General features: G+C 44.3%; 1 protein-coding gene across 2 annotated transcripts; it reads left to right on the forward strand.

Moving 5' to 3' along the window:
• myh11a (myosin, heavy chain 11a, smooth muscle) lies at positions 1-26,580 on the forward strand. Of its 2 annotated transcripts, XM_076090603.1 has the most exons (42): positions 1-158; positions 3,346-3,710; positions 4,055-4,211; positions 9,236-9,263; positions 12,057-12,156; positions 14,298-14,390; positions 14,499-14,562; positions 14,874-14,969; positions 15,119-15,262; positions 15,365-15,460; positions 15,591-15,709; positions 15,825-15,977; positions 16,152-16,325; positions 16,481-16,654; positions 16,825-16,939; positions 17,224-17,417; positions 17,761-17,882; positions 17,976-18,045; positions 18,133-18,293; positions 18,476-18,584; positions 18,773-18,904; positions 19,040-19,246; positions 19,337-19,474; positions 19,579-19,702; positions 19,807-19,978; positions 20,163-20,375; positions 20,588-20,732; positions 20,847-21,053; positions 21,174-21,278; positions 21,445-21,597; positions 21,763-22,011; positions 22,099-22,311; positions 22,458-22,670; positions 22,838-22,999; positions 23,297-23,425; positions 23,507-23,595; positions 23,679-23,802; positions 23,887-24,095; positions 24,293-24,401; positions 24,554-24,726; positions 25,046-25,078; positions 25,540-25,678. In XM_076090603.1, exons 2-41 carry the CDS (start codon positions 3,369-3,371, stop codon positions 25,068-25,070), a joined length of 5,802 nt encoding a protein of 1,933 aa, XP_075946718.1. In that variant the 5' UTR covers positions 1-158; positions 3,346-3,368; the 3' UTR covers positions 25,071-25,078; positions 25,540-25,678. The 2 variants fall into 2 exon arrangements, with proteins under 2 accessions (XP_075946718.1, XP_075946717.1); XM_076090602.1 differs by lacking the exon at positions 25,046-25,078 and having other exon boundaries at positions 25,540-26,580.
• The last annotated feature ends 2 nt before the right edge of the window (positions 26,581-26,582 follow it).

Below are 26,582 nucleotides of genomic sequence, written 5' to 3' on the forward strand. Positions count from 1 at the left end.
CACCCTCGCGCAACTGTGCGCAGTTTAAATGGTAAGGCTCTGAATTTGACGGGTGTCATTTGGACTGTTCGTTTTTGGAGTACCTCGTCAACGCCTGCCGCTCCAGACGCTAACTTTCCAAACCCAAAGCTCCCTGAACACACGCTTCTTCTCATTGTGTGAGTATATGTTTCTGTGGAGTGTCGTTCTACAGGTGGTGATGCTGCAGTGCACTTGTCCAGCCGCACCCCTCTACACCTTAACTTAAACTTAAGGAATTCAAGTTTTTAATTTGTTTTACTGTGTTTTAAAATGATAGATTTAAACATTGAACATGTTGCAAAGATAATTTAATAGGAATTTGACGTACAGGTATAAAATATGTTTTAGAAAAGTATCAGCTTCAGCTTATTAGCTTACATTTTTGACAGCTTGTCTTATGTTTGTGATTTGCATCACTTCTGTGAAGTTACTAACTGAAGAAAATGAGACCAAGCTGGTGCTCAGGTCTACAGTACAGTATGCATTTACTGTAGTAACACTTTCAATTCATACAGAGCGACATTTGTGTATTTAATCAAGTGTATAAGACAACTGGTTGTGAACACTTCAAATCATGCTGCGTTCACTGCACCACGCTGCAGTTTGTAAGGAAGTAAGGGGAAGTTATGTCTGAATATCTCAGTGAAGATATGGGCACGACTCTAACCATGGAGTTTCCTGTTTTCCAAATATGGTTTATAAAGCTGCCTGTCTGTCAAACAGCTGAAACTGTTGTGGCTGAAGATGCAGATAGTAGTGAGAACTGACACCAATGAAACCATCAGCGGTGGTTTGCACCGAGTGTATTTAACATTTCTTATAAATCTGGTTTCATTTTATTCTCAGTTCTCTCTCTGTAGTTGTGTACACTAATGGCAGTGATGTCCAGATTCGCCTCCCTTTGTCAGCCCCCCCCCCCCCCCCCCCCCCCCCCCCCCGCTTTAACTTCATTACACTGACGAGGACTTTCACTCCCCAGGAAGCAGACTTCCAGGATTGCTCTCCAGAACATGATAAACTGGTTTAGACACAGATGTCCGCATTGTGAAAATGCCAAGACAAGGAATGTTTGTGCTGTACGCTTCAACTGATTACTTTTTAACATCAAGGCATCTCTGAAAAAGAAGGAAGTCATGTGTTGAGAGTTTATTTGGCTGCCATATTTCTATTTAAATGAACAGTTTTGAGTCTGAGGACCTTTTCTCTAATGGGACAAACCAAGTGTTGTCATTTGTCTATTTTAGTCTTCATGATTTAATTATTTTCATGCTGTAATCCTAATCATCATGAATGTATTATTAAGAAGATGATAACAGGGAGAATGTTTGTACAGCCAAGAGAGGAAATGAGTAAAGTCCTTCAGAGGCCCTGCTGCTCAACCTCGTTCACACACAAATAGAAATAGCTCACTTAGTCTCCTGGGTGACATCTCCACTTCTTTATTATCATTTTAAATAAATATTCTAAAATAAAGTCATTGTTTTTGGACACATAGATTTGTATCATGTTCTTCTTCTTTGTGTTTGAGAATCGAGGGCCAACATCTCACTGAACTAAGCAGATCAGTGACTTTTGTGCCAAATATTGTGAGTTAAAATGGACATTTTCAGTCATTTACGGTATGACTGTGAACACAGTAGTTATAATGGAGTATTGGTAGTTTAGTCTCGTGGCAAATGATGCATGTGATGACAAACAGGGCTTTGTGATCCTTAACATTTCAGTCAGTCTGTATCAACCTGCTATCTTGTCAACTCCACTTCAGACAGCTGTCTTCAAGATACACTGGCTGAGTACAAAGCTGTGTTGACACAACAGAGAGAGCGAGAGGAGGCTTCACAGACGCAGTAAGCCACAGTGGTGAGGAAAGCTAAAGGGGTTAAGGAGGAAGGCTTTGATTGGCTGCACATACTCGAGCATCGGGTGGAGAGACAGGAAAAGTCTGTTTACTTTTATCTGCAGAAAAAGCTAATCATCAAAGCATCAGCTGGTCGTTTCCTCAGAACCGTGCTCAGCTCACTGGACTTATCCGCCAGCGCTGCAGTTTCTCGACAAATAGGAAGTCTGTCTGTGTCTCCCGTTAATATTCATGCGATATATTTCAGTAGTTTCTGGGTGGTTTGGTTTCGCTGGTCCTTTGGGTACATGTATAGGCTTCATAGGCTCAGCGGCTTTTTTACATAGTTAAAGTGTATGCCCGTCACTTAAGGATGGAGAGGGTGAAGCAACAGCCTGTGGACATGAGTGACTCATTGTCTGTAATCCAGAAACCATTCAGCTTTCTACTCACTAGTTCAAATGTAGTGTTAGCCTCACTGAACCAGTTTAGTTTGGTTGCACATTCAGACAAAATGGTGCAGAATATGCTGATATATTTCAAATATTTGCTACCATGCTGTCTTTTTTACTTCAATAGAGTTTGGTTAAAGTGCAATTCCTACACTTTTGCATTTTACAGTACTTCCCACTGCAGGAACTTCTCCCAGACACTTGTTCATAGTTTAGACGCTGCCTGTCGCCGGGGACCCATATGAAGCATGATTGTTAAAGCCCCGTCCCCCCTCATGCGCTCTGCCTCGCTGTTATCATTTTGAAGTAAACGACAAGGCCAGCAAGAGACATACTATTCCCTATATGGGCTTTGTTTGGGAGTTCACTTGCCTTGCTGTTTAGGTCCGCAGAAAAAGAGTCCTGCTCCAGAGAAGGGGCCCATATATGGTCATCACAGCACGAGACTGAAGCCTCCGAGAGAGAGAGAGAGAGAGAGAGAGAGAGAGAGAGATGGAGAGATGGAGAGAGAGAGAGAGAGAGAGAGAGAGATGGAGAGATGGAGAGGGATAGACATGGAAAACATGGATGTTGTCAATTAAGCACTGACTTCACGATTGAGTATGAGTAAATGCCAGTGAGCATTAATGGTTTGGGGTTATTTCAGATAAGTCTGTTGTTTCTTTGGAGAATGTTTTGTTACTGAGTTAATTAAAATCTAAAATGTAAATTAGGGAGGGGGAATTGTTTGTGCGTCTCCCTAGTGGCGTATGTGAATGTGTAGGGCTGTATGGGGGTGGAGGTCTGTGAGAATGACTGCACTCTGGAACTCCCCGATGGATGAAAAATGTTAACTCTTTCAGTCACGACCACGTCTCCTATAACAGCTAATGTTCGCCTCATTTTTATGCCCTCTCATCTTTTTTTTATTCCTTCCTTCCTGCCTTGCTTTGTTCCCTCTTGCCTCTGTTTCTTCCTATGTTAGTTCCATCCTCACTTGCTTCCCACCTCCCTTCCTTTATTGTTCACTATTTTCAAAAATGTTTTCTCCAACAGTTGGCCCTCGACCACAAGGCAAGATGTCTAAGAAGGCCCCAACCGACGACGAGAAGTTCCTCTTTGTTGACAAAGACTTCCTGAACAGCCCCATGGCTCAGGCGGACTGGTCGAACAAGAAGCTGGTGTGGATCCCGTCGGAGAAGCACGGCTTCGAGGCGGCCAGTGTCAAGGAGGAGCACGGCGACGAGGTTCTGGTGGAGCTGGCTGACAACTGCAAGAAGGTGACGGTCAACAAGGATGACATCCAGAAGATGAACCCGCCTAAATTCAGCAAGGTGGAGGACATGGCCGAGCTCACCTGCCTGAACGAAGCCTCCGTGTTGCACAACATCCGCGAGAGGTACTTCTCTGGCCTTATTTATGTAAGTATACAGCGAAAACATGTCAATGCCCCCACAATCATTCACTCACACCCTAACGCTGTGCAACCACACACAGATGTTTGTATCTATATATTTATGAGCATTTATGTTGACTTCATTGATTCCCTAATCCTAATTTCAACCTCATCTTCTAATGTTAATTCTAATATAAATTTTTATGCAAATACTGATCCTAAATAAGCTTTGTGGCGCAGCCATCTTTTGTGGATTTTTACAGTAATTCAATCTGTATCATTGCCTTCTGTCCCTGACTTGTTTAAGTCCACCACCAACATGCACAGGGCTCACACACGCTCATCTACCTCCTGGTCTTTTTCTCTCAGACGTACTCCGGCCTGTTCTGTGTGGTGGTGAACCCCTATAAAATGCTGCCCATTTACTCAGAGAAGATCATCGACATGTACAAAGGGAAGAAACGACACGAAGTCCCCCCTCATATCTACTCCATCGCTGACAATGCCTACAGGAACATGATGCAAGGTAGGGTGTTTCCACCGCTTCCCTCTCTTTGTGATGTCTGCCTCACTCATTTCCCTCTGATGGAGCAGCAATATCATTTCTTTTGTAGAATTTTCCGGTTGTCCAAGTGTTTGTGATGTAAGGTTTCTACACACAAACAACATAAACTAGAAACATATCTTTCAGAGTTCTGTGTTTCCAGCTTTGTTATCTCTGTGATGGGCTGGTTAGCTGTCCAGAGCATGGATGTATGAAGAGAGCTGGGAACAGCGTTGAAGGCAGTGCCCCGTTCATTCCTATAAAAGCTGCTTAGTTGTGCATGAATCAAAAAGAAAAGGTGACTTCTGAGTATAAAATTACCCGAAACTTCCGGCTTTCTTCCGCATTATGAGGTCCAGAGAGCAAGAGTGCTAGCGTTACCTTTACCTCTCCTCCCAGCCCTCATTCACATCAACGGAGGAGTGGAAATAACTCCGGATTTGACTATTAGTGCATTTTACAACTCTTAGGGCCTAGTGATTTAAATAAGGGTTTCTTGACTGTTCATACTGAGAAGTTGATTCGCCTCAAAAAAATGTATCCGCTGAGTTCAGACGTCTCTTCTCAACATAAGTCGATGGGGAAAAGTCTTTTTGGGCCCCATGGCATCATGGGACAGACCCGGGAATTGTAATTCCACCGTTTGGCCTCAATGTAAGATCTGCTTCAGAGCCCGGCCCTCTTCTTCTGGGCTTGGTCCAGAGTTATTTTCTGTTTAGCTTATCCGGTGATATCAGCTTCCAAAAACTCTCACACACAACCAGGCTGCCCGCCTCACGTGTTTTCAGGTGATTTCTGTCAGATTGAAGTGTTTGCCGCTATCTTTAAAAAGCTCGGTGTGGGTGAGCTGTGGTATCAGCTGCAGAAAGTCTCGCTTCTGTCTGAGTGTTGACAGCTGGCAGCGTTCAGCTCTGTCACGATGACAAAGCTGTTAGTAAAAAACACAAACAGGCCAACGCTGTCAGGCTGATAGTTTCATAGGCAGAGCGGTGTTTATTATTATGCACTTCAAAATGAACCTTGTTACTCCACCTGCAAGTTCACTTCAACGTTAGTTGTAAGAGTGTGAAAGAAATAGCGTTTGATGGCCTGTTTGAGAGTCAGCGTCTTGCAGACGTGACGATCGTGGCCTTGGCAGAGTCGTGCTTACAGAAAATGGCTCCTGGACGAGCCTGCAGCGGTTTAGAGCAGCTGGTTTCCCACAGAAACGGTTTCTTGTGCTTCCAGGGGGTCGTGCCCACTGGATGTCATGTTGATGTCCTCTCAGAGGAGTTGACATCTGGATTGGGAGATGGGTGGAGGGCTGTAAAACATTTCCTGTTTCAGCCGCCTCCCTGTCCTCGTTCAAATATTCTTAACTGTATTGTTTGTTTTTTTGGTGCAAGAAATGAGAGTTTAAAGTTCCCATTAAATGGGTTTGAGATTGTGCTTTTCTGCATTGGTTTGATGAGTTTCCCAATGAAACAGGATGTTTGGACAGGACTTACAGTAAAGTAAGGAAGTAATTGTTTAGAGCGCTCCTAAGAAGGCGGGATTATCCCAAATCTTCCACAACCACACCATTTAACCTCTCTGGCTGCAAAGAGAGAAACTGATATAACTGCTCAGACACTCAGGATGATACGGAGGACTTGACCCAAAACAAGCATAGCAGTACAGTATCAATGTACGTCATGTTTTAGATAGCTCAGCTTCCATTTGAACTTTTCCTTCATGTGAATGCACATTCCCGGTTTGAGAAAAATACATAAGTATGCACTCTACATCGATCATTGATCGAAAACATCGGAATATGTTGTTGTTACCTGCTGCACTGGTGTTAAGCTAAGTAAGTGCATTCAGACATTGTATGAAAACTAACTTTTGAGCTGCTAGTTCCATCTCTCAGGTGGTCTCTTTAAGTCTTTGTCTCTGTATTTTAAGGGTACTGATACCTTAACTGGTGCTGAAACTACGTGTGAGTCTGGAGGCTCCTAGAAATGATCGATCGTCTGAGAAGAAGTGAGAAGAAATACAGCTGGAACAATATCCGTCCCTAACCTGTGGATCGACAAACTATAACTTCAGATTCAATGTTTGCCTGATTCTTTCAGCGCTGTCATCATTAGTCTCCTAAATCTGTTTCGGATTTGTGATTTCTCTTACTTTGAGAATGAAGCTGACACCAATACGTGTCCATGGGAGGATTTTTAATTGTCCCGGCCGGTACACAGGAAGTGTGTGTGTGTAGCTAGTGTGTGTAAACACGGTGTCGCTGGTAAACAACAAGGGGGAGGATTGATCAGTGTTTGTGTGGCTGTTTGGATTACACTTCTTCAGCTCATCCCATACAGCTGAAGCCTGGAGAGCATTTTCACATGTGAGTTACCACCCAGAACACGGTGTTAACACGAAAAAGAGAGAGTTTTTATTTGCTGCATTTATTTCAGACTAAACACATCAGACGCCAGCTTGGGCTCATGATGTATGAAATGATAATTGATGTTTAAGATCGTGGACCGCCCGTTCAGTTTTAGAACTTAAAACATGCCGTCAAACTGATTTTTACGACAAAGTACTAAGACAATGAAGTCAGCAGCAGAAGCAACAACAGCATCGTCGGTTAATACATTTGAAAGAAAAGATTAAGGCAGACTATAAAAGGGAGGTAATAAACACTACATGTATCAAACATGACTTTTAAGATGTGAGATTTTTGACAAGTTGTTTCAGTAGAAAATCACTTCTTGTTTTTAGTCCAGACATCATACGCGTCTGTCTGAGGACGCAGAGGTGCTTCGTTAACGTCTCTGTTTTCCAGGACAGAAGGAATTAGCTGCTGGATTGGTTTGCCGGTCTCATATTGTGATCGTTAATCTCAGAAGGTTTTATTCGTTGGATTCTTGATATTTAACCCTAAACTGTTTTTCAACAGAAATGCTTGCTTTTGAGTCTTGAACAGGCAGCAACCTCCAGGTCTGAGAAGTGAATCCAATGTGAAAGTGTCTTAAACTTTCTTTCTAGTGGCCAACAGGGGCCGACTCCTCTGGCTGCAAAAAGAAGTCTGGTTGTATGGAAGTCTATCAGAAAATGAGAAACTTCTGTCTTGATTTATTACCTCAGTAAACATTGTAAACATGAGTTTATGGTCTCAATCTCTAGTTCAAGTCTTCTTCAATACAGCATGATGTTCATTTAGTACATTATGGTCCATTTAGAGTCAAACAGACCATAAAGCAGGGGATGCTTTAGGGCGGGGCTACAGGTGATTGACAGGTCGCTACCGGCGTTGTCTAGTCTGAGAGTTCGTCTTACAGCTTTAACCCTTTCATTGCGTGTTTTTACTTCGTCAAAGTTAATTGTAACCATTTCAGTCGGCTAAAAATGTCTTATTCAGCGTTCGGTTGTACTTAACTCCACCGTCTCCACGTGTCACTTCTGGTTTCAAAAAAACAAAATGGAGACGGCCGAAATGCCGAACTCGAGGCTTCAAAACGGTAGTCGGTAGTCAAATCGATGGGAGACGTCAGGGAGACTACGTCCTCTTCTTATATACAGTCTGTGATCTTGAAGCATCATGAAGAACGTACATAAACATAAAGCTTCAGGATGGTCTCAGTATGAATTATTTCAATAAGCCTTTGCACAAAAGAGTCCTCGACTACCAAAAGGTTAAGACTACATCTACACATCTATGAACCCTTTTGAGCCTTTGTTGTGTCACACTGTGGCTGACAGACAGTTGTTATTGTTGATGTATTAGTGGGATTTCCCATGAAATAGTGACTAATGATGCAGGATGTTGACACCGAGAGTTATAGTATGAGCAGTTCACATGTTAGAGTGGAAGTGGTGCAGAACAACAGCAGATCCAGATAACTCGCCTGAGCTTTGAGACATTCTTCCTGCAATCTTGGCCGAGATCCCATTCTTCCCAAATCGTGCCTCAGTCTTTGATGTCCAGGAGAGAAAAAAAATTGAAATTCCCGCAGGGAGTTTGCTGTCCCCTTAAACGATGTGCCTTTCTTTGTGTTTGCCAGACAGGGGCAGAGACATCGACACTCTCCTGTATTCAGATTTTGGGTTTTACTTAATCTGAACCATCAGTGTCACAAAAATATTCGTAATATTTCTGCAGTGTCTCTTCTCTTTGAGTCTCTGGCGCAAGACTGAGTGTTGTTTTTGGATGTTTTACAAAAGCTCACGACTCTGGCCACCTCTCTCTCTCTCTCTCTCTCTCGTTCTCTTTTTTGCTCTATCTCTCTCTCTCTTTCCCCTCTGCCTTAATTAGGAAGTGCTGCATTGTGTGTGTGTGTGTGTAAGGAATGGATCCAGTAGAACAGCAGCCAAAAGTCAAGTTTACAGTTCAGGGCCGGCTGCACACTGTAACACAACATAATAAATCACTGTATGAAAATGATGACGCTGCACATTAATGATGCTCTTCACCGTTTGAGGACGAGGAGTCGTTAGCAGCGAAGCTTCCAGGTGTCACTCACGGAGAGGTTTCATGTTGAAAACTGGGAGCAAAGTGATCTGTTCTCTCAGCGGTACTCCCTGTACTCCCCCAGGAGCACTTTGTATTGAAGGATACAGTTACAAAGAAGCCTTACATGGACTCACTGTATTCTCCCAGGAGCATTTCTGCAGCCGATGTAATGACTCATTGCTAAGCACATTCAGAGTTGATTTTCATGGTTCAAAATCAAAGTATTTGTGGGAGTTGCGTGTTTCTTTCACTGAGCCTCCTCTCAGCTTTGAACCAAGTCCCAGCTGGTGTCTTCAGTTTAACAGGAGATTGATCTTTATTTCTGGAGGAAGGATTGTGGTTTCACAAGTCACCAAACATTTGGGAATAAGAAAATAATACATAATATAAAATTGCATATTTGTAGTGGTCACTGCAGATTCTTTTGGTTTACCACATGTATGCCTTTACAAGTGATCTGGACACTCACTCACCGTATATTTGTGAATGAGTCGTCATACAACCTGTCTGACGCTATAAACTTTCTTTGTGTCTGCAGATCGTGAGGACCAGTCCATTCTCTGCACGTAAGTAAAACATCTGTCACCTCCAAACTCACCCTCTCTCTTTAACCGTTCTCCTGGACATCTCATCAACGGTAGCAGAAAGCCCTGCGTGTTTATCTGTGTGTTTGTGTGGAAGAACAGTTACATAATGTGTAAACAAATCAGATACCTCTTTGGTCTCTCAGCAGCCAGTCTCTCAACCAGCATGAAATAACTGAGATATTTTGTGAAGATGGGACTGTCTGTTAGATAATGTTGCAGTAAATTGTGTTGTATTCAAATGGGACCAAACGTAATGAGCGTGAATGCGTCCCAGAGGGCTGTGGCCTCGCTCTCTTCTCAGACCCTCGGTCAGGAAGTGTGCCCTGCCTGCTGATGGGAGGACCAGATTAGCTCTCCAAATGTTTGGGCTCCATTTTGTTTGTTTCTTTTTTCTTTTTTCAAACCAATTATTAAGACCTTTGACATCCATCGGACATCCAGGGATAGAGGGCCTCATTTTGTGCAGCATGCTTAAATATTTGGACTGGCCTGAACTTTAATTCATAGAAAACAACGTCACATACTCATCGATTTGTTTTAGTATGGAGGAGCTGAGCAGTTTAACATCCAGATCACAGTATCTCCCGTATTAGCTGTGAGTGAACAGTAGCACCGTTGCTGCTCAGCATCCAGTTGTCCCAGTAAAGGGGATGAGAGGAAAGGGCTTCTCCCCCTCAAGGCTCTCTCTACTCCACATTGTACAGATGCCAGGATGCTGCAAATTCTCTGATCTCATCAGACCATTTCCTCAACTATCAAGCTCTCTTTGCAAGTATTTATCCCGGTCTCTGTGTGCGGGGAGGTATTTGTTTACAGTTCTGGTGAACGTGAAGATGTTTGATACGAAGCACTATTTAAAACCAGTTTAAAGTTATAAACTGTGAGTCCTGTGATACAACAGAGCTGCAACACAAACTTTGTCTTCTCTGTGGAACGTGAGTCAGGTCCACACAATCACTTATAGATTTCAGTTTGAGCTACAGCTGGTCTCATTCTCAGCAGGCCTCTGGAGCCATATATGGGAGAAATGTTTCTGCTGCGATATGTGGAATGTCATGTATGACATGCTCCTCCTGCATGTGTGTTTACATGTGTCTCATTGCACCGCATGTTCTTCTTTGGTATTGTTTTTACAGCAATCCTTCATCTTGACCTGACCTCTTTAAATCATGAGGTTTATAAGTGTTTGTTAATATGCTGTCATGGGAGACTTGTGAAACTTTAAATATATGGATTTCCTGTTTTATCTTTGCACAAGCTTGTGCAAAGATATGGAGTTTGTAGTCCCATGCTTTGCAGCAATTGAAGTGACACCTCGCTTGCTTTTACAGGCATTCGTGTGTATTCTAGTAATTCTAGCAAGAATTTGTCATGGGAAATAGCTGGGAGCCTGCTGCTAAATCCAGTTTTGAGATGTTGACATTTCATCTCAGCAGGGTCACCAGTTTCCTTGGTCGAGTATCCATTGCGTGTGTGTGAAAGGCAGGACTGACGGAATAGACCTAGTGGGCGTAAAGTTGCAGGACACTGAGGACACTGAGGACACTGCTTGTGTTGTCTGCACTGTTGTTCTCAACCTTGTGTGTAACTCTTCTTAAAATAAAATATGGCCTCCACAGATCCCATCACAGGATGCACACTCAACTCACTCTTTTATTTTTTCATAAAGTCTTTAAATATTCAATATTTTACAAGAAGAAGAGCAAACATTTTCCAAAATCATGATAAAACATAGTTACACATCTGAACATTAGCAATATGCTACTTCTGATGGAATTATAATCCATTCAATTCTTTCAAATAATCTCATGAGTGTCAGTGAAGGCTGTACAGATGGTAAGCAGGACTTACAGTTTGATGGACCGTCGGGAGGAAAAACTCCCATCAGACTTTATTCTGCACTAACAGCCCCCTACAGTAGGAGCCTGGCTGTCATGTGTCCTTACAAACCTGAACAGGACAGAGGAACTAGATTCCTCTCAGGGCTGCCAAGGCCTGACACACGGAGCATCGCATGCCTTTTATGGAAGGATGTGTCTGTGTGTTGGACTGCTGGCTGATGGCTCTGGTATCATTCAAGTATCCAGGATCATTTTCTGGAAACAATGTGCTCTTGCTTCGGTTTAAAAATGTTTGAGTTATAAAATGCCTCTTAAAAAGGTCCTACATCTTTAACTAGTCTGAGAGTATTTGTCATAGAACTCTTAATAACTTAGTATATGTTATAAGGTTTTATTCCAGCTATATACACACTGATTATGTTTCCATGAAGTGTTTGGCCATTATTTCAAGGAACATATCGACATTGTTTACGATACATTTATTCGCTTTCTTGCATAGAGAGTACCTAGAGTAGCCTGTTAGCTTAGCATGAAGACTAATTTAAGACTTAAGGCACATACCACCTGTGTTATCTATGTCCATCTATCTCGACACTGTTTACCATCAAATAATGTCAGAAATGCCAAAAAAAAACATGCTTTCTGTTTTCAAACTATTTCTTTAAAGCTCTAAAATAAGAGGAAAGGGTTCATTTAGAAATGTTAAATGACCTCACTAAATAGGTGGACTATGAACATGATAGTTAAGGTTAAAAGGATCTGTGTAGTAGGCAGACTGAACAATAACATTATGCTTTGAGTCAGACATTGGACAGACATTTCCATTCAATTAAACCGGGTTATTGAACTGTGAACAGAGTACCTGTCAGTGCTGCTTATCGTCTTGCTCTTTCTGTATCTTTTAATCCCCCTCTCGCTTTTTCTTCTCCAGTGGAGAGTCTGGAGCTGGCAAGACGGAGAACACCAAGAAGGTCATCCAGTATCTGGCTGTCGTGGCCTCCTCGCATAAAGGCAAGAAGGACAGCAGTGCTGTAAGTATCTGTGTGAAGAGATCATGTTGTTATTAAACGTTTGGATGTGTCAGCCAGTTCCCTCACTCTTCAACGTATGCAGGGAACTGCTCGCTTTAATCCTTTTATATCGCCATTTCCTCCAAATAGCAACAATCAGGAACACAGTTTGCCTACGTGAGTAAAGGGGAATGCCTGGAGTGTGTTTTTGTGTGTAGTGTTTGTGTCTCTTCCTTAGGTTAGAAAAGTGCATGAAGACAGCATCACTGAGTTACCCAAATATAGTGTTTCTGTTTGTAATGATTTGTCAACACCAAGGGTCGAGATCCCACATCTTACCGCTCTTGAGTTAGAAGGTGTTTACTCTAACATTTGTCGTGTCTGTAACTTACCCAACAACAGCTGATCTAGACTGCATGACCATCAACCTGGTACTGACTCGCAGTCACTTTTCAAACCTGCCGAGTGTTCACTGAAGGACGTGTAGTGTTTTTCATCCTCCTGAACTGGTTTATCGTGTTGAGTTTTGTGTCATCCATCCTCTCATGAACACCCTTTCACTGCCAGCGGAGGTGAAATTGGAGCCTCCCTAGCAGTGACAGGGTCTCTCACGGATCAACGAGCACAGTGTGAGCATGCCCATGTCCTGTCCTGTTCTATTAAACACCGACCTCCCCACCCTTCCTCTCCGTTCCCCCCCTCCTCCTCCTCCTCTCACCTGACATTCGCCCTGCGGTGCGGCGTTCAAGTCAGGATGAGTAAAATGGGGTTGCAGTCGTCTGACGAGGCGTTGATGGTTTGTGGTGTTGCTCTGGCGTTGGTGACGGTATCGGAGGGATTCATTAGTGGGTCAAAGCGATGCTTCCACTCGCTATTGGCTCCAGCCCCCCTCCGGGTGTCTGCCACAGAGGAAACGATGTACAGATTGCTGTAAGACTCAAAGGTTCCTCCGTACCTCGCCTAAAAAGAAACAGCATTGGGCCTATCTCTTTCTCTCTTCCTCAGGCACTATTTTGACTCAGCCAACTGCTCATTAGTTATCTGCTTGAGCGTTTTATTTACAGTGTTTAAGAACAATCCTTCCCTTCAGCTTTCTTTTGCTTTCTTGCTGCACTCTGTTTCTCTTCTTTCTTCCAGTGACGTAATGAACAAGACCCTCCTCTCTGCTCTGCCAACTCTGAACTGCTCCTCTTCAGCTGGTCTGTATCTTTCCAGTTTTTCCTTAAACATAAAAAAGATTGACTTTTAATGACTCTAAACGAGTTTAGAGAAATTAACACCTTGTTTTAAAAAAAAAAAGTACCACCTGAAGTAAGACCTCACGATCAACCTCTATGAAGTCAGCAAATGTCTGAACGCGTCCATCATTAATCTTCATCATTGTTCTCGTCTCACCGTTGCCATCTTTGATTACAATGTTAACACACCACTCGTGCCCCTCTCCCCTGCGTGGCTATAGCTCGTTTATAGGGTAGCTGAAGGGAGTGTTTTTAAGGTAGAGATCTCCAGCACCTGACCTCGATGCTAGGCTGACACAGACCCCTTTGATCAGGTGGATTAGCTCGATGCAGAGTGAAGGAGTGTCTGCCTCATTTACTGACCATCACCCAGCGCCACCTACCAGTCACGCTGGAAGCAAATCACATCTCCAGCAGGCTGTTTGTGAATCACAATCATTTTGATTTTCCAACACATTGAATGCAAATACTTTGGCAGGAATCATCAAAGGTTTTGTAATGTCAAAAAGGTTTAGATGCCGCGTCTCTCCTAACATAACCTCACTTACGTCCATCTCTCGCTCTCTTTGTTTCCACACCAGCAACAGCAGCTTCTCCTCGTTTTAACACTTTGTCTTTCTGATGGAAAGGTCTTCAGGCCACGTATCTGTGTGACGTAAGATACTGAAGAAAGTCAAAGACGATTAGGAAGGAGTTATACTGTCATATCAAAGCAACTTGTAGATTTACCTCTCAGGAAGTTTATGGATTAACTCCTTCATGTCGTAAACAGATCAGTGATAATCCTCTGATCAACCTTCCGCTGCCCATACCCACCCTGAACCACTTCATCCCCACTGATCACCACCTACAGTGCTGCACTCCGCCTCCAGCAACCCATCAGTGTGTCATTGTGATGTTTCTGTGTACCGCTGTTGTCACTAGGGGGAGCTGGAGAAGCAGCTCCTGCAGGCCAATCCCATCCTGGAGGCCTTTGGAAATGCCAAGACCATCAAAAATGACAACTCCTCCCGATTTGTGAGTTTGCTATTTTCAGAAGGAGAAGTCATTTTGTATCTGATGTGATTCTTTAGGGCCTGTTTTGTTAATCAGAGCATTTTAATTGTAACATCTTCTGTCTCACAGGGTAAATTCATCCGCATCAACTTTGATGTGACCGGCTACATCGTTGGAGCCAACATTGAGACTTGTATCCTGTCTGTGGGGGTTCATCACGCTCTTGTTAGAGAAAGGCCTTAAGAAGTATATCTCATATTTAGTATCAATTCAGTATCTAATCCAAGAGGTGCATTTTCTTTAGCTTAAGTTAGCCTATAGTATATACTGTATACTTAACTATAAGGCCCTTATCAAATGTGTTTATGTCATTCAAAGTTTTAAAACAGGCAGACTAGACAGGAAATAGCACTGAACATCTTGGCATGGGGCCTGAACAGTTGATTTGGTCTGTGAAACCTTCCTCAGTGTCCGTGTGTATTCTCTAACAGCTGAAACTCTCAGACCTGCTGGAGAAGTCTCGCTGTATCAGACAAGCAAAGACAGAAAGAGCTTTTCACATCTTCTACTACATGATTGCCGGTGCCCAGGAGAAACGTGGTGAGTTGAAGCATAATCGGTAATATTACATCCTGCTGGACCGTTACTGCAGGTTGACCTACCACGTGTTGTGCATCGTCACTGTCAGATTCACAGAAAGTTAATCAGTCATTCATGAAATGTTTGACGTTGTGTGCTGTATATTTCAGAGGAGCTTCTTCTGGAGTCCTTCAGCAATTACCGCTTCCTCAGTTCGGGTCACGTTCGAGTCACCGGCCAGGAGGACGATGAGATGTATGAAGAGACCATGGAGGCAATGAAGATCATGGGCTTCACCGACGAGGAGAGAATCGGTATCAGCGATCTTGACTCTGCTTGGCGAGAGTATGACGGGCTGCTTGGCGGTGCCACTGCGGGTTCTCTTTGATGCTAACTCTCACGTCCCTGTGTTTCAGATATCCTGAAGGTGTGCTCCACAGTCATGCAGTTGGGAAACATTGAGTTCAAGAAAGAGAGGAACCAGGAGCAGGCCACTATGCCAGACAACACCGGTCAGACACTTCTCACACCTCTTGTGACCAATATAAACTTCACTCCAAATCGTATCTACAGCAGTACATGTACAAAAACAGAAACAGCATTCTTGTGTTAAGTGTACCTGCATATGTCTTCTCTCTCTAGCGGCCCAGAAGGTGTGTCACCTGCAGGGCATCAATGTGACAGACTTCACCCGTGCCATCCTCACCCCTCGGATCAAAGTGGGCAGAGAGGTGGTGCAGAAGGCACAGACCAAAGAGCAGGTACTACAGGAAGTGCACTGTGTGAAACACTAAGAACAATAATACAAATACTTCATTCAATGACCACATCCCAACCCTGTCATTTAGAAATGTACTGCTTGTGTGTATTTGTTAGGCTGACTTTGCCACTGAAGCTCTGGCTAAAGCTGTGTTTGAGCGACTCTTCCGCTGGATCCTGGGCCGAGTCAACAAGGCCCTGGACAAGACCAAACGCCAGGGGGCGTCCTTCCTGGGGATCCTCGACATCGCCGGCTTTGAGATCTTTGAGGTTTGGGACATGTTGTTGAATCAGACATTAATAAGCTGAGAGGGATTACTTTTGCATGAGTCTATACGCTGTTTTGTGGAAAATTCCTGCATATTATACCTGTAATAAACACAAAAGACACAAACATTTTCATGTATTATATGTATGTTGAGTTCTGTTTTTTGTTTTTTGCAGGACAATTCCTTTGAGCAGATGTGCATCAACTACACCAATGAGAAGCTGCAGCAGCTCTTCAACCACACCATGTTCATCTTGGAGCAGGAGGAGTACCAGAGGGAGGGCATCGAGTGGAACTTCATCGACTTCGGCCTCGACCTGCAGCCCTGCATTGAGCTCATCGAGAGACCGGTGAGTGGCCTCGAGACAATAGAAGCACAATGTCATTTAAATCCACTTCATTGATAGGTCAAACCAAGTATGTTCTCCTGCCTGGTGCACACATGTGATTCAGTATGATGTGTCTTAATCTACATGTTAGTCGGTAATCACTACATTCTCTGCAGAACAACCCTCCAGGCATCCTGGCTCTGCTGGATGAGGAGTGCTGGTTTCCCAAAGCCACAGATGTCTCCTTTGTGGAGAAACTCATGAACACACAAGGGAACCATGTGAAATTTGCCAAACCTAAACAGCTCAAAGACAAGACAGAGTTTTCTCTCTTCCATTATGCAGGGAGGGTGAGTATGATTGGATGTGTGTATAATACGATAAAGCATGCTATGGCGTCCTCATTCGCTCCTGTTGTGTTGTAATTTGGGTTAAATGATTGAAAACAATATCGCTGCGATGATTGCTGACATGTAAGGTAATATTTTTAAGTGAAGCTCAACTAACATTGATGTTGTAGGTGGACTATAACGCCACAGCCTGGTTGACAAAGAACATGGACCCTCTAAATGACAACGTCACATCGCTGCTCAACAACTCCTCCAGCCAGTTCGTGCAGGACCTCTGGAAGGATGGTGAGATCTCTGGTTTTAGCCAAACATGACTTACTGTCGACTTGCACAGAAAACACGTTAACGCACGAAATTAATAAATTAAATATTTCAGTGCAGTGACACTGTTGAAATTAGATTTTGCTGCATGTCATCCCCTCGCTCTTTCCCCTCCCTTTCCTGTCTCTGTGCAAGATGTCACTATCATTAAAACAGAATAAAGTGAAACACACTGCTATAGCAACATTACAGTTGGTAGTGAACAATCTTTTTTTCACATGAATATGATGACGTGTCGTCTATTTCAGCGGACAGAGTGGTGGGTCTCGACACAATAGCCAAGATGACGGACAGCTCCATGCCGAGCGCCTCAAAGACCAAGAAGGGAATGTTCCGCACGGTGGGACAGCTCTACAAGGAGTCTCTGGCCAAACTCATGACCACACTGCACAACACGCAGCCCAACTTCGTCAGATGCATCATCCCCAACCACGAGAAGAGGGTAAAGAAAGAATATTTACTATATTAACACTAGTAACTTGGCAAGGCATGCAGTCTATGAAATAACTTGTTTGCCCAGTCATCGTGTTTAACAGGAGGCCGATGTCACCTGTCTTTATGTGTTGGCCTCAGTGGTAGACTGGTGATCTGTCCAGTGGTGCACTTTCTGGCTCCCTGTAGGATAATTAGTTTAGATATGGATGTTTTGAAAGAAATAAAAGAAAATCCAGTGCTTTCTTGTGTAGCCTTATGGAACAATCAAACCCGTAACATGATTTATATACGATATGTGTGATTCCTTCATAAAACCCAGTGTATTAAGACTTCAATCCTGTTCCTCTCAGTCCGGGAAGTTGGATGCTTACCTGGTCCTGGAGCAGCTGAGGTGCAACGGTGTGTTGGAGGGGATCAGAATCTGCCGACAAGGATTTCCCAACAGAATCGTCTTCCAGGAGTTTCGCCAGCGGTGAGGAAACTCACTAACTTATAAAGTGTCTCTAAAGATTATGATATTTGTAAACCTTACTAAGCATATCTGTGTCTCTTTCCTGTCTTATAGTTATGAGATCCTGGCTGCTAGTGCTATCCCCAAAGGTTTCATGGATGGCAAACAAGCCTGCTGCCTCATGGTAAACACATAGGTTCACAAAATGTTCATTTAAGTTTTCATACACTGTGTGAGCCTCCTTTTTCTCACTGATCTCCTGTCTGTGTAGATCAAGCATCTGGACTTGGACCCCAACCTGTACAGGATCGGACTGAGTAAGATCTTCTTCCGCACAGGAGTGCTGGCCCAGCTGGAGGAGGAGAGAGATCTGAAGATCACTGTGGTCATCATTGCTTTCCAGTCCCAGGCTAGAGGGTTCCTGGCCAGAAGGTATGAATACACAAGCCTCCTCTCACTTATCTAATGAAACTGTCTTGTAGACAGTATTTTGTAGCAGTAGAGGAGGCTTTCATAACTTCTTTTGTACTTTTTTACTGTTTTTTATCACTATACATTAGAAACATATTGCTTTGTATCATACATGGTATATTGGTTTCATTGTATTTCTAAAGGGCATTTGCCAAGAGGCAACAGCAACTCACAGCCATGAAAGTGATCCAGAGGAACTGTGCTGCCTACCTCAAACTGAGGAACTGGCAGTGGTGGAGGCTCTTCACAAAGGTCAGCTAATCATTCTGCAGAATAATGCAACTAAATCACAGTACAACACAGTTTTTGAGGCTTTTCTAATGTTTTTAATGTAGTGGGAGAATGCGTTCTTCATGTACTTTAGTAAATTACAAACTCAGCCTTATATCGCCTTCACCCCATTTAAAAAATGTGATGATGCCCGTCCTCCTGAACCACAGGTCAAGCCTCTGCTGCAAGTGACCCGCCAGGAGGAGGAGATGGGTCTGAAGGACGAAGAGCTGCTGAAAGCCAAAGAAATTGCTATAAAGTCTGAATCTGAGCTGAAGGAGATCACCTTGAAACACACATCGGTAAAGGACGAAATCTCGAAATCTTTTCAGTGTTTCATTTAATACATGAGTGAAACCAAGCTAGTAAGAATAAGCTCCTTTTTAAAGGTCTACCAATGAAGCTGAGCCCAAGTTCATCTGATCCGTTTGCTCCAGGTTTTGGAGGAGAGAAACGCACTGCAGGAGCAGCTTCAAGCAGAGACGGAGCTGTATGCCGAGGCCGAGGAGATGAGGATCCGCCTGGCGTCTAAGAAACAGGAGTTGGAGGAGATCCTCCATGAGATGGAGGCGAGACTGGATGAAGAGGAAGAACGTGCTCAGGGGCTGTTAGTGGATAAGAAGAAGATGCAACAGCAGATGCAGGTCTACACATCTGCTTCTTGTTGTTAACTTAGTGTTGATAATGGGAGGAAATGGCAGCAGAAGGTGAATGCTGCCATATTGTTCTTGTAGGAATTGGAAGAACATTTGGAGGAGGAGGAAGATGCCCGTCAAAAGCTGCAGCTGGAGAAGGTTACCTGTGAGGGGAAGGTCAAAAAGCTGGAGGACGACGTCTTGGTGATGGAGGACCAGAACAACAAGCTGCTGAAGGTAAGTGTGGACAAAGAGCGTTTATCTGAGTCACTTATTAAGAGACTATGTCAAAAGGAGAAAGTGGACTTCGGCAAATAGATTACCTACTTTGTGTTTTGTAGGAGAGGAAGCTGATGGAGGAGAGGATTGCAGACTTCAGTTCCAACCTGGCAGAGGAAGAAGAGAAGTCAAAGAACCTCACCAAGCTCAAGAATAAACACGAGTCCATGATCTCTGAACTAGAGGGTAATCATCTGTTACCATGTATTAACACCCTCAAAATCATATTGTCACAACCGGACACATACTAAATATGTATTCTTATTGTCATCTCTCTGCTGTACTTATAGTCCGTTTGAAAAAGGAAGAGAAGGGTCGACAGGAGCTGGATAAGGCTAAGCGTAAGTTAGAAGCAGAGTCGAATGACATGCAAGAGCAGATCGCCGACCTGCAGGCCCAGATCGCTGACCTCAAAGCCCAGCTCGCAAAGAAGGAGGAGGAGTTACAGAACGCCTTGGCCAGGTAAAGTCCACAAGTGACAAAAGTAGAACCCATTTACAGCTTTCATCTACAATACGCCTGAATCTACAGAGCCCAGTAACTCAATTCATCGGAGGCAGAGCTGCACCTTCAACGTTTAACTTCTTGGATGCAATTCTATCATGTTAACAAATATCCTCCTCGATGCACTCTTCTTCCTCCTCAGGTTAGAAGATGAGACGGCTCAGAAGAACAACGCTCTGAAGAAGATCAGAGAGCTGGAGGGACACATCTCCGACCTGCAGGAGGACCTCGACTCTGAGCGAGCAGCGAGGAACAAAGCAGAGAAGATCAAACGGGACCTCGGGGAGGAGCTGGAGGCCCTCAAGTCTGAGCTAGAGGACACTTTGGACACCACTGCCACACAGCAGGAACTTAGGTCGGTCATACGATACTGACAAATACAAATATAATGATATAAAGTTATTACTTATTAAGAATGTATGGCAATGGTAAAATGAATATTACGTTGTTAAACATAAATATTGCCTTGTTCTTAGAACGTTCCTGTAGAAGAAAGGTGTAAAACAGAAGCGATAGCTTTGCCATATCTGTAAAACAAACAAACATCTGCACGGTCCATCCATCCAGGGCAAAACGTGAGCAGGAGGTGAACCTGCTGAAGAAAGCCATCGATGACGAGAACCGGACCCACGAGTCCCAAGTCCAGGAGATGAGGCAGAAACACACCCAGGCTGTGGAGGAGCTCACAGACCAGCTGGAGCAGTCCAAACGAGTACGCCTGCGTCATTAACACAGTGTCATTTAGCTTGTTTATGTAGTTCATACTGTTTCTGAAAGGCTTTTTTTCTATGCAATATACAGGATGTTTTTTCTCTCTCTTGCTCAGGTGAAGTCAACCCTGGAGAAGGCCAAACAAGCTCTGGAGAAGGAGACATCAGATTTAACCATAGAGGTGCACTCACTCAACCAGGCCAAACAAGACGGGGAGCACAAGAGGAAGAAGTTGGAAGGTCAGGTGACAGATCTACAGTCACGCTTCACCGACAGCGAGAAGCAGAAGGCCGAGCTGGGAGAGCGCTGCTCGAAGACCACTGTAAATTACTTTCAGTAGCTATATCAGTACTGCACATACAAAAACATGAATCTTTAAAAGCTACCAGACTGATGTGTTGAAGATGAAAGTCCCAGAAACCTCATCTTTGTCTTGATACAGATTGAACTGGAGAGTGTGACAAACCTACTGAATGAAGCAGAGGGCAAGAACATCAAACTGAGCAAAGATGTTTCCAGCCTTACCTCCCAACTCCAAGACTCACAGGTAACTGGACATTTAGCAGAACTTTTAGAGCTGAAACAGCACATGATATAATCCCCATACAGTCTACATGTTACCTTTACTGTGACAATTAAATACACCACACAATGCTTCCTGACAAAAAGGTCAGAATCAAAGCATTGATCTTTGACATGGTGTGCTGCCACAGGAGCTGCTGGCTGAGGAGACACGCCAGAAACTGCAGTTCTCTACAAAACTGCGGCAAGTGGAAGACGACAGGAATAACTTGCAGGAGCAGCTTGAAGAGGAGATGGAGGCCAAGAGGAACGTGGAGAGACACGTGTCCACCCTCAACATCCAGGTCAGAGTTCAAACTAGGGGTTGCTTATTTACATTAGGTACATTTTACTGTAGGTGAGATCTAAGTGGGAGGATTAGTAAACACCTTAGAGGACGAACAAACCTCAAAATAAAATGTATTTATCGTCTTCACAATCAGTGCCTTAAAGTCTTCTTCCGTCCACAGTTGTCAGATTCGAAGAAGAAGCTAGACGAAATGGCGGGAAACACCGAGCTGCTGGAAGAAGGTAAGAAACGTCTGCAAAGAGATCTGGAGGCAGCAAACACCCAGTTTGAGGAGAAGGCCTCTGCGTATGATAAGTTGGAGAAGACCAAGAACCGCTTGCAGCAGGAGCTCGAGGACACGCTGATGGACCTGGACAACCAGAGACAGAATGTGTCCAACCTGGAAAAGAAGCAGAAGAAGTTTGACCAGGTCAGCACTAAGAGATAACTGTCATAACAATACTACTTATATAATAAGAAACTGTATCCATGGTTTTCCCTCTTCTCTGGTCTCCAGATGCTGGCGGAGGAGAAGAGTATCTCCAGTAAATATGCAGATGAGAGAGACCGAGCTGAAGCAGAGGCCAGAGAGAAGGAGACCAAGGCTCTGTCCCTGGCGAGAGCTCTGGATGAGGCCCAGGGTTCAAGAGAAGAGCTGGAGAGAGCCAACAAGACCCTGAGGATGGAGATGGAGGACCTGATCAGCTCCAAGGATGATGTGGGGAAAAACGTTAGTGCCGGAACATTTTTTCATTAAAAACATCACTGACGGACAAGAAGTGTTTGAGGCTGAAAGTCCATGGTTTGACTGCTCTCATTACTTGATGCTATTTACACCAAAATATAGTAGTTAATGTGACTATATATTGATGGCAGGTCCATGAGCTGGAGAAGTCCAAACGAGGTCTGGAGGCCCAGGTGGAAGAGATGAAGACCCAGCTGGAGGAGCTCGAGGACGAGCTGCAGGCGGCTGAGGACGCCAAGCTGCGTCTGGAGGTCAACATGCAGGCCCTGAAAGCCCAGTTTGACAGAGACCTCCAGGGACGAGATGAGATGGGAGAGGAGAAGAAGAGACAGCTTGTCAAGCAGGTAATGGGGTCGGGGGACCCTCGGGGTCCTTGGGTGGGTTCCAGGGGTCCCCAGCAAAAACGGGACAAAATCGTATCAATGGGGGTCCGTGCTCTAGTTTGTGTCGGTCTTTGATGTGAAGACGTTTGGGAACCACTGATCTAAGCGATGATGAATACCTACTGCAGGTCCGTGAGTTGGAGACGGAGCTGGAGGATGAACGTAAGCAGAGGGCCCTGGCGACAGCAGCCAAGAAGAAATTGGAGACGGACATGAAAGATCTGGAGGGACAAATTGAGACGGCCAGTAAGGGACGGGATGAGGCCATCAAACAGCTCCGCAAGCTCCAGGTGAGAGTGAAGGACGGATGGAATGCAGCAGCATTTTATTTTAGATTTCATTTTATCTGATTTTAGATGCAGATATCATTTCCTTCTTTTTGTTATTCCATGTAGGACGTGTGGACTTAACGCATCTAACGTACCATTTTACTAAACTAAATATTGGGTAACTAATAAATGGGATTTTTGGGAGCGTTGCGTCCACAATCAGGTCAAAGCTCCAGGTAGTGCTGTACTGTAAATATACCTGGTGAATAAATCCCATTCTGACGCACTCCTTATTTCCGTTTCTCTTCCTCCCACCAGGCGCAGATGAAGGACTACCAGAGGGAGTTGGAAGATGCCCACGCTGCCAGAGAAGAGGTGCTAACCACCGCAAAGGAGAGCGAGAAGAAAGCCAAGGGTCTGGAAGCTGAGCTCATGCAGATACAGGAGGTAACACAGCCGATACCAAACAAGCAAATTGTTTGAGATTAGAGGCTTGAAATAAAGATTTAATCTCTAGCATGTTTCTAGGATCTGGCTGCAGCTGAGAGGGCACGGAAGCAGGCGGAGGCCGAAAGAGACGAGCTATCTGATGAGCTGGCCAGCAACTCCTCTGGAAAGTGGGTGGAGATTTCACCGTTGCCTTTGTCTGTGAAATGAACACCGCAGACAAAGTGATGGTCACACTTGTTTCTGTGTACAGGTCCGCCTTGGCAGATGAGAAACGCCGTCTGGAAGCTAAGATCTCCCAGCTAGAGGAGGAGCTGGAGGAAGAGCAGAGCAACATGGAGATCCTCAACGACCGGCTGAGGAAGAGCACGCAGCAGGTGACCAGACAGTAGCAGCTACCGGAGTCATAAAGGGCTCAAAATGTGCAGAGGCCTCACCCTTTTTTCCTTGCATGCATACAGACGGATCAGCTGAGCAACGAGCTGCAGACAGAGCGCAGCACCTCCCAGAAGAACGAGAGCGCCCGGCAGCAGATGGAGCGCCAGAACAAGGAGCTGAAGGCAAAGCTCCAGGAGATGGAGAACCAGGTCAAGTCCAAGTTCAAGTCCTCTATCTCTTCCTTGGAGGCTAAAGTGGCACAAATGGAGGAGCAGCTGGAGCAGGAGAACAGGTCGGGAACAGAGAAATCTGATCAAATTCTATCTAAAACCTAATTGACAAAGAATTTATTTGCATCTTCCAGCAATAACCGAAGCATCAATGTGTGTCCTAAACTCACATGGAACTTCATGGTTCACTTCAAACAAACAGAGCAGTTTTCTACAGTTAAACTCGTGTTAACCTCTGAACTCTTTTGTCCTCTCTCAGGGAGAAGCAGGCGTCGGCTAAGACTGTGCGCCAGAAGGACAAGAAGCTCAAGGAACTGCTGATGCAGGTGGAAGATGAACGCAAACAGGCGGAGCAGTACAAAGACCAGGTACGATCACTCTACACAGCCATGCTCATCTGTTCACAGACAACAAACGTCGATGTTTTTGAGCGGATGGCTATTTGGAGTCCAGTGCACAGGGACAGTTAGTTCGGATGAAAGAGTACCAAGTCTGTATATTTCCTCTGTTCGCTCACCAGGCGGAAAAGTCAACTACCCGCATGAAGCAGCTGAAGCGGCAGCTGGAGGAGTCAGAGGAGGAGTCTCAGCGCGCTACAGCCGCCCGCAGGAAGCTGCAGCGGGAGCTGGATGAAGCCACCGAGGCCAGCGACGCCATGAGCCGCGAGGTCAACTCTCTCAAGAGCAAACTCAGGTACAACAAAGGAGCCAAAGAGTATGTCCTTCCTTCTTCTTCTTTTTATTCCTGTGACGCTCCAAGAGGACACAGATACTGCAGTAGGCAAAGTGACAGAATGGTAAATAGTCACAATCAGGAGGGTGTCTGTGTATTTCTGTATCGTTTCACACTAAATAATTAAACTCAACATATACATTTTAGTGCTAAAGAGTATGTTGTCACTACAGTCGTATTCACAGGGTTGTAAACACACATTCAAAGCAGTAGCATGTTAGTAGAATTTAGTTTGGTGGCCTTCACTGAGCACAAACAATGGTGTCCATCTCTATTCCAGAGGCAACCCTGAACCCAAGGAGTAACACAGCAGGTACCTCTGCGCCTAAAAGTTGCCACATCACCATTTCTTATTAACTTACCATAACTTTTCATCCCCCCGTGCACTCTCAATGCTATCATTTCTTTCTATGAGCCTAACTGAGAGAAATATGGCTCATCAGCCTACCACGATTTCCTTGGAAAAACTAAAATGTTGGGTAGCGAGTGAGCTTTCCATTACACCAATTTCTGACTGGTGGCCATATTTTCCTCAGAGCTTGGTTTAATTGCCATAAACCGAACTCATTTTCCTGAGCCAGGAGTCAAATGAGTTACAAAGATAACCGGCGGGCTTAATCTGTAACCAAAGCACATTACTGTACATTCTGTATTTCATCAACACAAGAGTGGTTTTCAAACTTTAACCAGCTCATAAGCCGTCAGATAACCGCTCCTCTCACTGTTGGGATATGTGTCTGTTTGTATCCGTGTCCGTCTCTGTGGCACTTCTAGGCGTGGAAACGAGCCCTCCTTTGGCAGCACAACTCGGCGTATGGGCAGCGGCGGCCGACGGGTGGTCGAAGACGCCTCCGAGGAGGAGGCCGACTCCCAAAGCGACTTCAATGGAACCAAGTCTGTGGAGTGAGGGACGTCAAATAACCAGATATCAGAATTACCACCGTCTCCCACTTTAACGGAGAATAACTTCAAAGCCCATTAAGCCATCTTGTTCTTCCATATAACTTCAAAATATATATTTTCTCAAACTTCCAATAGTGTACTGATCTATCGTCTTGTTTCAGAGCACCTTTTCTTGATGCACAATAATCAGAAGGACTCGATATCATCCAGAGGAGTTGTTTTGCTGGCTATGCTGACGTGTGATTTGCTGTTCCTTTCATTTTTTTTAAGTTACACTGTTTTGTACTGCACTGAATGACCCGATTCCTTTTTATGCAAGTTTTGTACACAAACAGGTGCCTCTAATTACCACGCTGACCTGCCAGCAAAGCCTCGAGTCTCCATAAGAAGTCACCACAACTTAAAGCAGACATCATCATGTAAATCTATGGATATGGATCCGTGTCTATTACGAGCGACTGTCGTCCTGTTGCCTGTGACTGCTGTTGAGAGCAGCACTGACAGATGTAGGAAGGTATTTCTATACTCGGTCTGCATCCAGTCAGTGCTGCTGTTTGTATCCTGACAAACAAATATTTAGCTGTTAAACATTTTACGTCAGTTTTATATCATTTGCACCTTTCTTGTGCCCAGACATGTTATGATTACTTAATGTTATGATTAGACGAGGTTCAGGTTAGCCTCCACTATAAACTCACCAGCCAGACTCCAGTATTGAACGTCGTCATTTTCTATTTTATTTCCCCTTTTGTCCTGATTTACTGTACATGTTGAAAAAAGCCCCTTGATTACCCAGAAACCAACTCTCTCATTTGATCATGTTCTATGTAATCAACTGATGTTTACATGACACCAATCATATCTATCTACTGTTCAACCACCTGCACAAGAAATAAAGATCTTTAAACAAAACA

The sequence above is a fragment of the Anarhichas minor genome, unplaced genomic scaffold (assembly GCF_050575085.1).
Source record: "Anarhichas minor isolate MPS153535 unplaced genomic scaffold, ASM5057508v1 ptg000012l, whole genome shotgun sequence".
In the NCBI taxonomy this organism is placed as follows: domain Eukaryota; kingdom Metazoa; phylum Chordata; class Actinopteri; order Perciformes; family Anarhichadidae; genus Anarhichas; species Anarhichas minor.

Excerpts from the sequence above, each read along its gene's own strand:
- myh11a (XM_076090602.1), top strand. The coding sequence starts at position 3,369 with ATGTCTAAGAAGGCCCCAACCGACGACGAGAAGTTCCTCTTTGTTGAC. Across the intron at positions 15,710-15,824 it reads AGGCACAGACCAAAGAGCAG|GCTGACTTTGCCACTGAAGC; the intron begins GTACTACAGGAA and ends TGTATTTGTTAG. Across the intron at positions 20,376-20,587 it reads GCCACACAGCAGGAACTTAG|GGCAAAACGTGAGCAGGAGG; the intron begins GTCGGTCATACG and ends CCATCCATCCAG.